Source organism: Rhinolophus ferrumequinum, chromosome 24 (assembly GCF_004115265.2).
Source record: "Rhinolophus ferrumequinum isolate MPI-CBG mRhiFer1 chromosome 24, mRhiFer1_v1.p, whole genome shotgun sequence".
Taxonomy (NCBI): domain Eukaryota; kingdom Metazoa; phylum Chordata; class Mammalia; order Chiroptera; family Rhinolophidae; genus Rhinolophus; species Rhinolophus ferrumequinum.
In genome coordinates this window covers 14,970,191-14,987,918 of record NC_046307.1, presented here as the reverse complement: position 1 = coordinate 14,987,918, position 17,728 = coordinate 14,970,191, and the positions used below count along the sequence as shown (strand labels likewise).

Here is a 17,728-nt window from a genome sequence, read left to right as displayed (position 1 = left end):
AACAAAGCAAATGGATTATGTTAAATTGCAGCTCTGTGACTGCATTCCTAAGAAGAATTGAACTTATACATTCTTGGTACAGGATTTTCTGTGACTTCATTCCAAAGTTGAGCCCTGGAGAAGTTAATAACAGTACCGACCTATTTATATAGAGCTTTCCATCTTGCCAAGCTCTTCCAGCAATGCTGTCTCCTTCAATTGTCATCAGAACCACCTAGGTTCTTCTCCCAATTTATAGATGAAGAAGAGGCACAGAGAGAAAGGTTATCATGCCTTGTAGATCAGGCACTGTTGATTGTCATAGAATTGATTCAGCAAGCTTTTTGACAGCAGCATGACTGCAAACAATTCATGATGGATGTCACTGGCCAGTGCCTGAATACGGAACAACTGTTTCAACACCTCATTTTACATGTGAGGAACCTGAAGCTTGAAGAGGGAGGTGGGTTTTGTGATGGGTGAGTGAGGAATCACTTGCTGACTGACAGCCATCTGTGCTACGGGATGGCTGAAGGGGCAGAGTCCTAGGACTGGAGATATTAATTCCTCAAAGTCACAGAAATAGGCCCAGAAATGGAGGAGGATGGCTTGGAATCCAGGCCTGAGCCAAGTGCATTATAAATGTCCCTTCTTCAACATCTTCTGAGGATGACCCCTCAGAAGAGGGGGGAGATGGGGGGACCCCTCAGAAGAGGAATCCCCTGGGGGGGTTCAGGAATACCCCCCCAAGCCCCTTTCCCACCTCATCCATTCCTAATCTTCATCCTATTTAAATGTATCCTGACCCCAGGCAGTCAGACACGAGAGCCTGTGAACCTCCCGAGTGTGCATGAAGCATTATCTGGTACTACCTCCAGTCAGCATAAGAGGTGCAAAGGGACTCCAAAGGGCAGGCTTGAGCTCAGCTCCAGCTGCATTCCCAAAACTGCCTGATCAGCTGGTTCAGATGGGGACAGAGAGCAGGGTTGGGAGAAGCCAGCCTGGGGCAAGGAGCAATGACCCCATACCCTGAGCTTCCAAGTTTGGGTAACTCTGGACTCATGGACACCTGGTGATAGAGGTACGCTCAAGAGAGGCTACACTCCTTTATCCCTCTCCCCAGACAGCAGAGCTCTGGGTCTGCTTAGGACTCATGTCTCCTGGTCAGAGTGGAAGGAGAAAGCTGAATCCTCTCCCCAGGGAGCACATGCTTCTCTCAGAGCTCTGAGCCAGGGTTGCTTTCTTGGGAGGAGGTTTCTGGAACTCCGAGTGGCTTTGCAGATCCACCATCTCATTGATAAGCATGGCCATCTCCCAGCAGAGAGGGGCCACTTCAACCCTGAGGATAGCTGGTCCAGGAAAACAGGCCTTATTTAAGTTCCCACTGGAAGAAAGGAAGGACGAAGGAAGGAAGGAAGGAAGGAAGGAAGGAAGGAAGGAAGGAAGGAAGGAAGGAAGGAAGGAAGAGAAGAAGGAAGGAAAGAAAGAAGGAAAAAGAAAGAAGAAAGAAGCATTTGTTCCTAATTGCAGCTGTCACTTAGTAACCACCTACTATGGGCCAGGCATCATATTCTGCTTTATAGACATTCTCTGATTTAATCATCACAAGAGCCCTACAATAATAGCTACTATTATGATCTTCATTTTGCAGATGAGAACTGTGGGTCAGAGAAGTTGAATAACATGTCCAAAGTTAAGAAGCTTAAAAAATGTAACAACGAAAATTTGAACCCATGGCTGACTGGTGCCGGAAAGTATACCCATTTCACTGGCTGCCCTGCTGCCCTTACCTAATCCTCCTTCCAGCCTGTGAGACAGAGATTCTTATCACCCTCCAGGACAGACGGAGCACTGAGCCTGAATAAAGCCAATGATGGTACCGTCCCTAGAAGCAGAGGGCGGCCATCGCCTCATCCATTTATTCAGGGTGGTGTTGAGCTTAAGAACGCAAGCCCTGGAAAAAGAGAGGAATTCAAATTGAGCCTGAGATTCTTACTAGCTGGGTGACCTTGGGCTGCTACTCACCTTTTTAAGCTTCACCCCTTTAAAATGGGTAGGAGAGTATAGTTGTAGGGCAGCTGGGAGGATCCCGCAAGATAATGCATGTGAAGTGTTGAGCGTGTGTGAAATGTCATTACGTAAAGCTCCTCTGCCTCTGCCTCAGAGGTTCAGATTTTGTTCAGATGCTTAACTCGTTATCCTGGTTAATTATTCAGACCAGTGCTTCTGAACCTGGCTGACGTCAGAATTGCCTGCCAAAAATATAAATGCTTGGGCCCCACCCCAGGAGATTTTGGTTTAGGAGGACTGACCCGGGGCTTAGACCTTTTTGCCTTTAGTATATTCCCAGATGATTCTGATGCACAGCCACGTTTGGGGGAACCAATCTACCAGTGTAGACATCTCAGCCACCATGGGAAAGGGACTCAGGTCAGTTCCTATCTAAGTCCTCTCTCCCTTTTCTTGTTACCACCAGTGCCTCTTTTCCCCAGCTCCTCCCCACTGGCTTGCAAGGTCTGGATGGCCCAGTGGTGAGTCAGTGGCACTCAGAGTATCATGGACCTACCTTTCCAGAGGCCGTGGAATCCAGCAGAGGGCTGGGAAGCAGAATGCCAGGGTTTCTGCCCCCTTCTGACTCACTGGTGGCCCCGGGCTAGGAAGTCTGGAAGCCTCAGTCTGCTCATGGTCAATAGGTAGTCAGGGAAAGCGGAGTCCCCATTTGGGCTCTGCTTCCTTAGAAATGTGTCCCTGGCACCTGACAGCCAGAGAGCAGGTGGGGGAAAAGGGAAAGAATACTGCATAACTGTACTTCCCCATTGACATCTCATTTGATACCCACAATGATAGGGAATAAAATCCAGCATCTACGTTGGTCTATAGCATCCACTGTTATGTGTCCCTCACCTTTGCTCCAGTGTCATCTCATATCCCTCCGTCCTGTTGGCCTCCTGGCTGTTCCTTGAATGCTCCATGCTTGTTCCCACCTCAGAGTTTTTGCACTATTTATATGGCTTGGACTGTTTTTGCCATGGATGATCACAAGTCTGGTTCCTTCTTCTTATTTAGGCTTCAGCTTACATGTCACCCGCTCAGAGAGGACTTTGCTAATTGGTCACCGAATCTAAACTGTCCTTCCAAGCACTGGGATGCATCATTTTATAGTAAATCATTGTATTTTTAACTTCTATTTTGGCACTTGTCATCTTAGCATCTATTTTTCCTTTCTTATTGACTTTGTCTTGCCTGTCTCCCTCTACTATAGAATATAAGCTCCATGAAAGCACATCCTTAGCTATCATGTTTATTGCTGTGTCCTTAGTGCCTGAAAAGCATTCAGTGAATATTCACGGAATAAATGAGTTAATGAGGTTACCCCAGCATTAATTGAGATTTCTTTTTTTGGTCAGAGAACACTCAGTGTTCTGAGAGGGGAAGTGACTGTCCCAAATGCATTCCAGGTCTTTTGTCTTCTTTTCCATGCCCTTCCCTTAAACCCTGGCTGACACACAAAACTAGCTGGGGTGAGGCTTCCAGGTGTGATGAAAGCTTGGAGTTGCCCATGAATGGGACTAAGGCTGATCTAGGGGTGAGAAGGCGGAAGGACAGAGCACGCACTGGGCGGGGAGAGGCAGGCTGGGACAGGAGAGCAGGGTGTGAACCTGGCCTCAGGAGGGGGAAAGGGTGGTGACTTTGCTGTGTGTCGGGAAGTGTTTCCCTCCACCTTCCCCTGGGGAGAGTTTTGTTTTGGGGAAGCAGGTGGTCAGGCAGCTGCTGGGGGAGAACAAAGGCGTGGCCTGCGTACAGACCATCCATTGAGTTCCAAGGACCAATACTGATCACCCAAAGGAATAATTCCACAGGGCACTTGGCCAAATAGGTGACAGGTAAGCTTCCGCCTGAAACCAGCCCAACCACAGTGTGGAGCCTCAGATCTGGGGAGAAAAGAGGCTTCTAAGGGAATGGAGTGGTCAATGTGGAATGCTTAGTGATGATGATGATGATGACGATGATAATGTCACATTTATTGAGAGTTTATAATATGCCTGGCACTGTACTAATTGCTTTATACGTATTCTCTCACTCAGTCTTCAAAAACCTCTCTACAAAGTAGGCATTATTATTGTTATGCACATTTGATGGATGTGGAAACTTTAGGCTCAGTGACATTAAATATCTTGTCCAAGGTCACACAGTAAGTAGCAAAGGCAGGTCTCCAACTGAGGTTTGCAGTGATTCCAATGTACCTTGGAAACCTAGGCCTGGGGAGGGCTGCTGGGAGCAGGTTAAGAGGGCAGAGCCTGATGAATGACCCCTGCAAACGTGGGAATGGGGAGGGGCAGTGGGATACACTGTGTATAAATAGTACGCCTGATTTTATCCCTACACGTGGACTGAATCAGGCAAGCAATTCTATCTGGCACAACTTGAGGGTTCTGAATGCCAACCCAGCCCGTGTCACACAAAGTCCTCCCCAGCACATCCCTGAGAGCTGAAGCACCTACTGAGAGTCATTTCTTTGGGTCAGGACATTGACTCCAGAAGACCCCAATACAAATACTACATAGGCTGGAAGAGAAACACATCAATCTCCTGGCATCTGTTGAACATAGCAGCCTAGGATAGCCAGCGGTGTCCTGTGCGAGGAGGGCTCAGTTTTTTATGTTGGGAAAGAAGATGGCGTTCAAAGGCAAGGGAAAGTGTGAGGCTTGTTTCACAACCTGTGTCTCCCCAATTACAGAAACCTAGGAATTATAATCCATAGTTCAAAAATCCTAATGGATACTAGGTCCTCTGGGGGAAAGATGGGGGGAGCCACTCCCCAGCTGGAAGAATACTAACTTCTTCCTTTGCTTTTACTGGATGGATACCAAGTGCCTGCAACTGCAACTTTGGTTACCTGGGGCTCATGAGACCTCCTGGCATTCATGAGTCTAATTTTTAAATGATAAATAAATGTATTATTATTTACTACTTTCAGTGTTGTTAGTCAAAGAAGCGAGCTTCCTAAACTCATAAGGTGACATGGTGGAGAGCCCTGGTTTGGAGCAGGGATGGTCCTAGACCAGGCCTGGGAGAAGGGAAGGAACGAGGGGTGTCCAAGGGCAGAGCTCAGCTCAGCAGTCACAAGGCTGCAGCGCGACAAGGGTTTGGGTAAAGGTAGGAACTGGTCCTCGCCACCTGCCGGTCATCAGTCCTACCCACAGTCAGGCCGCGGCTGCCCAGGCCTGGTCCCAAAAAATGCAGGCACCGCCCCTACTCCCGCCCCCTTCCTTGCCGCGCCCGCGGGGTCGGGGGCTACGCTGCAGGCGCCGGGAGCCAGGCGAGCGTCCCAGCGCGGGAGGGGGAGGGGAGGGGGAGGGGGCGGCGCGGGGCGGGGCGGAGCGTCGGCGCCTGCCGGAGCCTTATTCCGGGCCGCGCGCCGGGAACGCTCAGTAGACCGAAGGAGCTGCGCGCGGCACGCGGCTGGCTAGCCTAACCGAGGTGCAGGGACTCGGGCGGACGGACGCGCGCACGGACGGACCGAGTGAGCAGACAGACACCCAGCGATCGCGAGCTCCGCGCAGGTCCAGCCAGGCTTGCACCCAGAGGCCGGCAGGAGACCGTGCCCGGCGGAATCTCTTGCGCTCCGCCCGCCCCGGCTCCGGTGCCAGCGCCCCGTGGCCGCCGCCTCCAAAGTGATTGCTGCCTCGCCGCCTCCGCTGGATCCGGGACCATGAAGCTGCTGCCGTCGGTGGTGCTGAAGCTCTTTCTGGCTGCAGGTAAGAGGGCTGCCGACGCCCCCGGAGGTCGGGGGGGATGGGGACGCTCTGCTGGGGGTACGGGGAAAGGTCGCTGCAGCTCCCCCGGCGTGAGCCACTTGGTGGGGCCCGTGCTCCCTGGCAGGCGAGCGCCGGCATTGGTTTGTGGCGACCGGGGGTCTGGGCGGGCGGTCTAATGCGGCCTCGCCCCTCACCCGCAGTGCTTTCGGCGTTGGTGACCGGAGAGAGCCTGGAGCGGCTTCGGAGAGGGCTGGCGGCTGGAACCAGCAACGTGGGCTCTCCTACTGAATCTACGGACCAGCTGCTGCCTCCAGGAGGCGGCCGGGGCCGGGAAGTCTTGGACTTGGAAGAGGCCGACCTGGACCTTTTCAGAGGTGGGTGTGGGGACTGCCCATCCTCAGAGCCTCGTGGGCGAGTAAAGAATAAGCAGATCTGAGATTCAGGCTGTTTGGGCACACCTGTGGGTTGAGGGTATTCATGGGGGACTTCCAGGAAAAGGTTCGTGGCCTGGAAAGCATAGTGAGGGATCCTGGAATATGGGTCCCCCTGTCTTTCTTGCTCTTGGGTGTCATATGTCAAGTTACTGCCCTTCTGGGTACTTTGGGGCACATTGAGGCAGGTAAGGTATCTCGGGTCCGTACATTCCTTTGGCATAAGCTGGGTGGTAGGAACAAGGAATGCTTGGGATGCTTTCCCTAGAGTTTCTATGTAAAAATGGGCACACGTCCTAATTCCCACATCAAATGACTTATATGTAAAATAACATGTTGAGATGCGAGGTACATGGTAGGTGTGCAGTGTTAGTTTCCTTCATCCACCTGTCTCCAGGTTGGGGAAACAGAGGGGAATGAGGAACTCTTGGTCTCCCCAGGTGAGGCCAGCACCTCCTTAGCAGGCTATGAATTATGAGCACTGGATCCCTAGGGAGCTGTGTTGAAATGCTGGGTGTCTACAAATCCTGTCCAAAGCCTGGAGTCTTCCTGACCACCTTGAGTCCCTGAGAGAAACTCCAAGGGAGGAAGGGCTGGGTGGGTTCCTTCACCCAGCAGATGTGGCTGTGGCAGAAAGGGCAGAGTCCAGAGCCTCTGACATTGCCTGCTTCCCAGCACCTGCAGCAATTCTTGAGGGTGGAGCAGGGGCTAAGCCCTGGAGGCCCGGAATGACTATATTTGGTTTGAAAGATACCCACCTGTTCTAGCCCCACCCACTCTGCAGCCACCCATCTCCCTCCTAATCCAGAACTTCTCTTAGGTGCTGTCTCTCTGTCTTGTATAAATCAAAGGTCTGCTGCAAAGCTGAGCCTGGGCTCCCCCACCCTTCATCCTCTCACAGTGGCTCTTTGGGGTCAGCTCTGGATTCTCCTGTCCCTCTCCTCCTAGGCTGGGCAGAGCTGGGCTGTGACTCACCCTCCACCCACATGGCTGCTCCTCATACCTCTACACACCTGACTCACGGCTCCCTCTGCTTGGCAGGAGCCTAGTTGTCACCTTGTCACTCTCTCCCTCCCCTCTCTGATTAGCTTGGGTTTCCTGCCTCAATTTCATCACAGCTCTGGTCACTGGTTTCCTCTGAGCATCTGCCACACCTTGTGAAGGGGCCTGGGTCTAGACTAGAGGAAACGGGACTGGGACTACTAGTACCTGTCTCTCTTCCCTTCCCTTGGCTTTGCTGGGTCAAGACTATTTTTCAGGTCAGGGTATCCTATAACTTAAAATAAATGTTACCATTTATTAAGTGCCTATTGTGTTCTAGGCATTCAACATGTTATTGTAGGTTAATCTTATAGCAACCCTCTGAGATGGGAACTCTTGCTGTCTACTTTTTACCAAGAACCCCAAGGTTTAGAGAGATTAAGCGATTTGCCCAAGATTGCATGGCTGAAATTGGAGCACAGGTCTGCTGACTTCAGAGCCCATTCATTGTCTCATTCCTGACTCAACATTCCAGCTGCTCTAGATTTGTCTGGGGTAGGGGATGGAGGTGTGTGAGGAAGCTTGGTGTGCTGGGAAAGAGCACTGGATATGGAATCCAGAGACTATTTCTGATCCCACCGCTGTATGACCTTGGGCAAGTTACTGCCTTTGGGACCTCAAGTTTTTCATCTCAAGATGGAAAACCATGATATTCTTTGAAGTCACTTCCAGCTTGAAGATGCTAGATCTCCAGTCTGATGTATACTGCCCATCCTCTGCCAGACACATGGCTACAGCCATGGACAGTTGGCCCCTTTTTCCTAATGGGGGCAGGGAAGAGGGACACTGACATCAGACCCCTGGGCTGATGGGCATAGCTGAATGTCAGTCCCAGCTGAATGTCTCCATGAGGTGGTTTTTCCCTTTTGAAGTATGGAAAGAATGGTGGAGTCATTGTTCTAGTTCCTTCTTGGATAGTTCCTTATTTTTCATCTTTCTACCCCTTGTATACATTGTAATCCCCATCCTAGACAGGTATAAACAGGACATTTGGGGAAAACGTAAATGGACCTTTGAGAGAAGTGGTGAGCTGCAAAGGGCACAGAGCAGGGAAAATCTTTTGCTTGAAGTCAGAAAAGCAAGGCCCTGACCAGGGATGACTTGCTCGCGGTCCCTGAGACTGGCTCTGCCCTGGGCTTATGGTACCCTGCTAATGGAACCCCAGAGGAGGCCACCTGGGCATGGGCACTGTTCTTATTTTAGGAGCTCCCTCCCCCACCCCACCCCCCAAAACCCCTTCAAGTACCTTCTCCAGAAGCAATTTTTATCTCTGACACTACTTTTCTGCAAGTGGGTCACTGAGTGCGGCATCAGGAAATGAGGCCAAAATAGAACCAAGTGGGCGTGGGGGAATAGGAGACGGGGATGGACAATGGGGTGGGTGTGAAGTTGGTAGAATTGCCTAATCAGCTGCAGTTACTCAACAGAAACTAGCATTCTTGGAATGAGGTTCTCAAACTGAGCTTGTGAAATGTCTTCCTTGGGGCCCCTATTAGCCTCCACTTCTCTACCACTTTCTAGTGATTCTGCCCCGTCTTCCTTCAGCCCCTGGGAGGCACTGAGCCAAAGGGCCTTCCCAGGCCTCGCACTTCAGGTGAAATCAAAGAGTACATCCTGCTTCTAGATGCTGTGCTATTCTGATTCTTTCTGCCAGGAGAGAGAAAGACTTATCAGAGTGCTTTTCTTCTGCAGCTGCTTTCTCCTCCAAACCACAAGCTCTGGCCACACCCAGCAAAGAGGAGCGTGGGAAAAGAAAGAAGAAAGGCAAGGGGTTAGGGAAGAAAAGAGACCCATGTCTTCGGAAATACAAGGACTTCTGCATCCACGGAGAATGCAAATACGTGAAGGAGCTCCGGGCTCCATCCTGCATGTAAGTGTCCCTGCCCCAATTCTGACTCTCAGCACACTCTTTGTCAGCCACGTGGCTGTTCCTTGTTGTCACTATTCCTTGAATTCATAATTCTACCCAGTTCCTTCTCAACCTCTGGGCGGAAGTTGGGAGGAGGGGAAATATTTTTAGTCAGAGGAAGGGGCTCGCTCCCCCCTGCATAGGATGCAATTTCCTGTGGCGTGGGTCTGTGACATTCTTTCATCCTTGGGGACATTTCCTGCTTGCTCAGAAAGGAGCATGTGGCTAGGAGAGCTAACACCTGAAGGCAGGTCCTTCATTCCTGCTTCATACCTACTCCAGCATGTGGAGTGGAGTTCCTATAGCCTCATTTCCCAAGCTTTGCAGGCAGGTATGAGATGCATTTGGACGCATGCTGTGCAGGTGTGTGTGTAGTTAGACGTGTGCACGTGAATGAGCAAATGTGGGTTGAGTCCTACCCACAAGGCATGGCAGGACTGCACAGAGGTATCATCGTGGGAGTGGGGAGAAGCCCTTCCCCCTTTCCCTTCCCCAAAAGGGCCAGGAGGTGGGACATGGTGAGTATTGGCCTTTGGCCATGGGGTGGGAGAGAACACTTCCTTTGTGCAAGATTGACAGGAAATGGAACCCAACCCAGCAGGCATCAGCCCCCAGTCATACAGCACCACCCTTCCCTGGGCAGGGGTGTGGGTGGAGGGACCGTGGGTTCCCCAGCCGATCTGCTAGGCCAAGCCCAGCAAACGGCTGTCTTGGCAACCCCTCAGGGATGACGGCACTGCCATGCTCTCTGGCAGGCATAATGTCGCCAGTGTGCCTGAGGCCAACACCCGCGTCAGGCTGTAAATATCCACTCTCTTCTGCTGGGCACGAGGCCCTATGGGGAGGTAGGCTCTGTGACCTGGGAGACTCTGGACAGGGCCAGGAGACTATTGGGTGCACACCACCTCTCAAACTAACAAGAAGACTGGCTGCTTGGCATCTCTTCTCTAGTGATTGGTGCAGATCCCTTGTCTTTTTAAAGCTTCCTTGTCCCATCTGATCTCACATAGCAGAGCTACCCTGTACTTGGCAATTGGCAGACAGACCCATTACGCCCTACCACGTCCATGATTACTTGTGTGTCCTCTCTCCTCTGACATCCTTGTCAGGAGCTTGATATTAGAGGGGGTTGTGTAAGAATGACATAGACAGTCCCCACATTGCCCTTCCCAAAGTCTTGGGACAGGGCAGGAAATGTTTGTCTTAAATTTGTAAAATGGCATCATTAGGACAGGGTGGAGGCAGTGACTCTGAGGGTAGTCAAGATGGATTGAGGCCAGGAATCTATCTGGGCCAAACTGGTTCAGGGCGTTGGTGGATGGACTTCTACTGTTCAACTGAGAAGCCTTGTGAGACTGCTCTCCTGGAGAGCTGGCTCAACCAACCATGTAAGCCCTGAGGTCCCAGATAAGGGTGCCCAGGGCCAAGGTGGTGGTAATTATGATGATGCTTCTCTCCTTTGCCTCGGAGCTTCACCGTTTACATTTAATATGACATGAGCCCAACAGGTATGTGTTGAGCACCTACAGGGTGCCAGCCATTCTAGGGGATGGGGAGATGTAGTCCTGGCCTGCGATTCTCAAAAGCCCTCTGCTGGGTAGGCAGGGCTTGCTGTCTTTACTTGAAAGATGAGGAAACTAGAGCCAGGAAGTAGGAAATGATTTGCCTGAGATCAACTGCTAAATAAGTGGATGGAAACAGGACAGGGACTCAGGTGCCTGACTTCCAGTCCAACATGCTTTTCATGTCCCCAGGCTGCCCTGGGTGTTGGCTGGCATCCTTCTTGCCTGTCTGTCCTCACAGAGTTTGAGCAGGATTTTATATAGGACATCTGTTAGCCTAGAGGTCTCGAGGCTTTTACTAGCCAAAGAGCGTGGCAATCTGATTTGAAGACTTTCTGTCTGCTTCCTAGGCAGATTTCAAGGGGCTGCATTCTGTGGTGTGGCTGCCCCCTGCCTCCAGCCTTTGGTACTCAGGGCAGAAGGCAGCAAGAAGATACAGAGCGCCTGGTTCGGGGGAATGTGACATCTGGGCACCTACAGCTGGGGCCCTTTGTGGCTCTTCCTTGCCTCCAGACCCAGGAACTGCCACAGGGTGTGTCCAGGCTGCTGTGGTGAGCTTGAGGCTAGCTGGCTTCCTAAACCAGCCCTTCGAAGCCACCATCCACAGGAAAACCCTTTTGTGTCACCAGCCAAAAGTTGCCCTCAAAGAACAGTTTCCTGGGGCTCCCAACTGGCTGCTGACCCAGAAATTGGCTGCAAAGTTTCCTGCAGCTGGAGGAAACCTGGGGGCAGTTGGCTGAGGAGGACTCAGAGCTGGCAGAGGGACAGGCCTGGGGGCTCCACTTGCCTCCCTGCCAGATGCTGAGACGGAATGGCAAGCCCCTTCTCTTGGGTTCTGTCTGACCTTGGTGCCCTGTTCTTCAGATATAGGCAGTACCATCTGGAGTCTAATTATATAGAAACACATACGTGGGACTTGGCCTCTTATTTAGTGCTTTTATCTATATTATTTGATCTTCACAATACTCTAGTGAGATAGGCATTTATTATTCCTGTGTTTTACATGAGAAAACCAAAGCTTGGAAAGGTAAAAGTAACTTGCTCAAGATTGCCTAGCTAGAAATAGCAGCAGAACCAGTCTGGACTCATGTATTCTGAGTCCCCTGCACCAAATGGTACCCCCTCCACCTCCTGGGCTCAGGGTGAAGAAACAAAGTTTGGAAGACATCTCTAGACCCTAGGGGGTTCTTGCTTCTGTTGTAATACAAGTTCTGAAATAGGTCACAAGACAAGGGTAGGAGGGACATGTCCCAGTTTGATGGGTCGCTAGCTCTGGGGAAGATACACGATCTTGCCCCCACCCTGGGATGTTTGGAATGTACTCATCCCTCCTCCTTCCCTGGGGAGACAGGAGTCAGTTGCAAAGGGAGAGGAGATGGGTAATATTAGGATGTTTACATTATTATCCTTTTGACTCAGGGTGGGGGTGGAGGGATTATGTAACTGAATTGCCGGACTCTGAGGCCAAGCTTTATTTCTATCATCTGAGTAACTACCTGTGGGCTTTGAATGATGGGCTGGAAGTGAAAAATAGGCTCAAGTTCAGCTTCCCTCTCCCAGGAGAGCATCGTCTCTGAAGTCATCCAGACTGCAGAGTGGCTCTACCACTCACTAGCTGTGTAACCTTGGGCAAATTATCTAAGAAGTTAAGCCTCAGTCTCTTCATCTTTAAAATGGGGAGAGTAACTCCTACTTCATAGACATATTTTTAAGATTAAATGAAATGATCCTTGTAAAGCAGTTAGCACAGAGTACTCATAGTAAGCCTTTAATGTTTGCTATTTATTATTTATTATTCAAGTGAATAATAATAATAATAATGATAATCATAATCATAATACAGTCAGAGAGCAGGGTCAGGCAGCCTCAGGAGCCCATCAACCCATCAGAAATGTGTTTCCTTGGGGTAACCTACACTCTTCAGAGAGGAAAGAATAATGAACTTAGAATCTGCGAAGACTGGTTTCTAGTCTTAGCCCTGTTGCCTCCAAGTTGTACAACTTTTGGCAAATCACTTAATCTTTCTGACCCTTAATCTTAGTCTTTCAATTTGTAAAATTGGGCTGTCCCTGCCTACTAGGATGTCATGAGTCTCATTTGAGCTCGTAGATAAGAATAGTGTCTCATAAACTATAAACTACTGTGCATGAGTGATTTTCCAGGGGTGCTCCGGAGAGCTTCCTCCATGTCCTGACAGGATGGGGGTCATGGTTTTGCCCACCTGTGCCAATGGGACAGGTTCGTGGAGAGGCCAGGCAAGAAACTGTGTGCTCTTCTGTGTGTATAGTAGGTCTGACCTACATTTATCCTGTAATGAGGTGGTTCCCCAAAGCACTCAGGAGAAGCTGGAGCAGAAAGAGGTGCTGGGCAGGACAGCTGGGGAAGCCTGGCCCCTCTGCCGCTGCCAGGTCTGGACAGGTTCACTTCCCGGGTGCCTCTCAGCAGGAAGAAGGGATTCCTTTGAGGCACCATGCATACGACCTACCTCGCAGAAGGAGGCTGAGCTCAGAAAAGAGGGAGGGCCCCCAGGTTCTCAGTGCTTCCTTCAGCAACCAGTACCATGGCACCCCCTGGCTGGGCGGTGGGCAGTTACCCGTGTAACCGGGCAGCACACTGAGCTCCGAGTTGGACAGACCAGCACGCACCTCTGCCTGTTGTGTGCCTTTGGGGAAAACAGCTCTGCCTTGCTGCGTGTCCATGGGGCTCCTACCTACATCAAAGAGTCTCCCAGTGCTCAGAGAAAGGAAGGGACGGAAACGTGCTTAGTCAATTGCAAGTGCTTCCGAGTCTCCCTAAGAGCTTCCAGGAAATGCTTTGTGTTAGAAGACGCAGTTGCCATCTGATTTATTTCTTGAGTGAAGAGAGCCAAGGGGTTGTTTCTGACATTCTTCCATGCTTTGGCAGGACAGCTGGGCAAGATGTTATCTTGGTTTGTTTGCTCTGTCCCGTGATGAAGGAGGCCCGACAGCCCAGCGTTCAGAGGCCAAAGGCTGAAGTTGAGCTTTCAAGTTGGACCCTCTATCCGGGGGAGCTGGGAGTTAAATGAAGGGAACTTGAGAAAAGTGACTCCTGGCAAAGGCACAGGACCTATTAATAGGTTGGGCAGTGGCGGAGAGGGACTGGACGCAGGAAGCATCGATGGGGAAGGCCAGGTTTATTTCTGGGTCGGAGTGTTGAGGGGCCTCACTAGAGTGAGTGATACTGAATCTCTTCAGCTCAACCCACCAGCTCTTGTGACTAATTCCTCTTGACTGAATTAAAAAGAATGTCTTCACACACATGCAATAAATCATCCACATGTGGAACATATCTAGCCGAGACCTGGAAGTCCTCCTTCCCTTTTTCCCTGCCCGGAGCAGGAACCTCAGGCCAGAGAACCAGAGGGAGTGGAGAAGACGGGATGAGGAGTGAGGGAAGAAAGCCACGTCGCCCTCAGAGGGGCCTACTGGAGAAGGATAGAGGAAGGGCAGGGACTGATAGTCTGCGGGGGTGAAGAATGGGGTTTGGCTCATGTAGGTGGGCCACTGTCGAGTGAGAGGCTGAACCACTAACCTCATCTCCGCTTTGTTCTGTCTTGAACCAGCTGCCATCCGGGGTACCACGGAGAGCGGTGCCACGGGCTGAGCCTCCCAGTGGAAAATCGCTTATCTACGTATGACCACACAACCATCCTGGCTGTGGTGGCCGTGGTGCTGTCTTCTGTCTGTCTGCTTGTCATCGTGGGGCTTCTCATGTTTAGGTGAGTGTTGGGGGCCCCTGCAGGCTGTTTCTGCAAATCACTTCCATTCCTCTTGCTCCTCCTGGGTCTTCTGCTTGGTGACCACACGAGCCGTCCATCCTCCGCAAATTCTGGGCTATGAGTCTGATTGACATTCCTGAGGACAGGTTCTACAAGAACCTGGCTTCTCTGCCATGACGTGAGTCCAGGGTCTAGAGCCCAGAGCAAACTTTCCAGGCCATAGCAGGTCCTACTACTCACAGGAGGCCCGGTAACCTACCTCTTCACACAGTCGTTTTTCCTGGCACAGTTCTTTTAATGGCATTAGTGTGTGGTTTGGTAGTCATGGGTGGTGCTACTGGTATATCCTTCCAGTTCTGAGGTATCTGGACCTGAGGCCATGCTTCCAATCCAAGTTATGTTCTAGGTTGGGGGAGACCTACCGAGCACTCAGTGTTCATTTTCATGCAGCACAACTCATTTGTTTTGAGACCTGGACCAAGTTACCTGTCTCTCTGAGGGTTGCAATCTTTCAATGATTGTAATTTCTGTCTACCTACCTGTCATAAGGATGTTGTGAGGATCGTATATAAGAGGTGAAAGTTCTTAGCAAATCATAGCCTGTTGTTAGAGACAAGCATCTCTTGGGTCAGTTGGACCTTTGGCCAGAGGGTGTTAGGCTGCCATCACTCTGGGCTTTTCCAAATAGTGGAGGGAGACATCATGGCAGCGTCCTTTAGAAAGGACCGTCTCTGGGACTTGCACCCTATTGTAGCAGGCAGAGCTTGCTCACAAAACTTAACCCTCCTCAGGTACCATAGGAGAGGAGGTTATGATGTGGAAAATGAAGAGAAAGTGAAGTTGGGCATGACTACTTCCCACTGAGAGAGACCTGAGCTCAAGGTAATGGTCCATCCTTTGTCCCATGGCACCATCACCACCTTTCCTGGATCTGTTCCAAGGCATGCTGAATTCTTCTCTTGACATAGGGGTTGGCTTGACCTGGGGGCAGGCTACTGTAGAGTCAGGGTCCCATTGCAGAATTGTTTTCAAAAAGGCCATCAGTGCTTCCATCTCCACTTAGGGTGAGAGTTGCAAGAGGGATATCCAAGAGAAATGCCTGAGAGAACAGTTTCTCCTGTCCTTATCCCCTCTTCTTCCACCCCTTCCCCCTTCTTAAGGCTGGATGTAGGAGACTCTTAAGATCTCTTAAGATTGGATCCAGCTTTAAAACTCTTCCTCTTGTGCTTTAGGAATCAGCTGGGGACTGCTACCTCTGAGAAGACACAAGCTGATGACAGACTTTGCAGAGGGGAAGGACTTCACAACTAGCCATGAAGACTCCTTTGTCCCCAGTTGCCATCTAGATTGGGCGTCCCACAATTGCTTTACCAGAGCCTTCAAGTGCCAAACAGAATATGTCCAATGGGATCTGGGTCAGAAGGAAGCAAAAGTGAGGGACCTTTATGCCCTTCTGATTCTCGTCCACCCCAATTAACCCCATGAAGTTTGTTTAAACACTTATCTCCTGGATTAAGATGCCAGTTAAATTCCATATGCTCCAGGATCTTTGACTGAAAAGAAAAAAAAGAAGAAGAAGGAAAAGAAGAAAGAGAAGAAGAAGAAGGAGAAGGAGAGGAGGAAGAAGAAAAGATTTGTGGACTGAAAGAAAGTAACAAAGATTGAGAAGCCATGTACTCAAGGAGTCACCAAGGGATCTGCCATTTGGACCCTCCAGCGCTGGATTTGATGAGCTAACTGTGAAATACCACAAGCCTGAGAACTCTGAGTTTTGGGACTTCTACCCAAATGGAAAAATAACAACTATTTTTGTTTGTTTGTTTGTTTGTAAAATGCCTCTTAAATTATATATTTATTTTATTCTATGTACGTTAATTTATTTAGTTTTTAACTATCTAACAATAATATTTCAAGTGCCTAGACTGTTACTTTGGCAGTTTCCTGGCCCTCCACCCCCATCCTCCTACCACCTGGCTCAGCATCACCCTTCAGCCATCACAGATCTGAGATGGCTCTGTGACCCGTTTGTAGTAATCTATTGTCTGTCCACATTTCCGGAGATCTTCCATGATTAGAGTGCCACAGGGGGCGATCTGTATGGTCAGGATGTAGGAGTTAACTTTCTCAGATCCACTCTATGAGTTGGACTGCAGTCTTGCCTAGGCGATTTTGTCTACTGTTTGTGTTTTTTGAAAGCCCAAGGTGCTGATGTCAATGTGTAACAGATATCGGTGTTTCCCTGTGTCCTTTCCCTGCCAAATCTCAGAAGAGGTTGGGCTTCCATGCTTGCAGCTTTCCAGGCCCCTCACCCCCAGTAGCCCCAGGCCCACAGAGTGGGAACTCATTTTCCCTGTGTCAAGACATTTCTCTTACTCCTGCCATTCTTCTGGTGCTACTCCATGCAAGGGTCAGTGCAGCAGAGGATAATCGAGAGAAGTTATTAGCGAAGAAAAAGGCTGAGGAGGAGCAGGAAAACATTGGAGCTGACTGTTCGTGGTAATTGATTACCCATCAGTTGCTACAGAGAAGGTTGGAGGTGAGGAGGGCTTTTGTGTAAACCCACCCACCTCACCAAAACTACGAACGTATGCTGTCATGGTCCCTTCTGGAAGTTTCTGGTGCCATTTCTGAACTGTTACAACGTGTATTTTCAAACCTGGTTCATATTTATACTTTGCAATTCAAATAAAGATAACCCTTACTCCATAGCTTTCTGTCTGCTTGTTTTAAGTGGGAGCTGGTTTGACATAGGTATTTTCTAAGCCCTGACTCGGTGTTAGGCTCTATGCCAGGCCTATTTATATAGACTATCTCAGTAGCCCCAACAACCCTGTGATATTATTGTCCTATTTTTCCAAAAGAGGAAACTGAGGCTCAGAAAGTTTATGTAACTTGCCTGAGGATACACAGTTGGTAAGTGACAGAGCTGGGACTGGTAGTCTGATGCCAATTATTTATCTTTATACTTACATCACACTACCTCTGAGATAAGGGACTAGACCTTTCACATAGGAAGTTTGGCTGGCTATAACTAGATCAACAGAGCCTGGACTCAGGGCCTGATCCTGTGCTGTATATGCAAGCGGGCATTGCTCCTGGTGGAAACAAGGCACCTTTAACTCCCCTCTCCTGCTCCACAGCCAGTCCGTCAGCAGGTCTTATTGGCCCTACTTTTAGAACATATACTAAATGCAGCCCCTTCTCATCTCTGCCACTGCCATCACCCCAGTCCAATGCACCATCATCTCGTGTCTGGACTCTCGCAGTGGCCTCCCGTGTCCTTTCTTTCACCTTGCGCCCATATAGCC

The 17,728-nt window shown here is 50.1% G+C and overlaps 1 protein-coding gene across 2 annotated transcripts; it reads left to right on the top strand.

The window, feature by feature from the left end:
• Positions 1–5,369: 5,369 nt before the first annotated feature.
• On the top strand, positions 5,370–17,128 carry HBEGF (heparin binding EGF like growth factor). Of its 2 annotated transcripts, XM_033096886.1 has the most exons (6): positions 5,371–5,738; positions 5,939–6,112; positions 8,903–9,080; positions 14,265–14,420; positions 15,212–15,302; positions 15,653–17,128. In XM_033096886.1, the coding sequence occupies exons 1-5, from the start codon at positions 5,693–5,695 to the stop codon at positions 15,282–15,284; spliced, it is 627 nt and encodes a 208-aa protein (XP_032952777.1). In that variant the 5' UTR covers positions 5,371–5,692; the 3' UTR covers positions 15,285–15,302; positions 15,653–17,128. The 2 variants fall into 2 exon arrangements, with proteins under 2 accessions (XP_032952776.1, XP_032952777.1); XM_033096885.1 differs by lacking the exon at positions 15,212–15,302 and having other exon boundaries at positions 5,370–5,738.
• Positions 17,129–17,728: the final 600 nt, after the last annotated feature.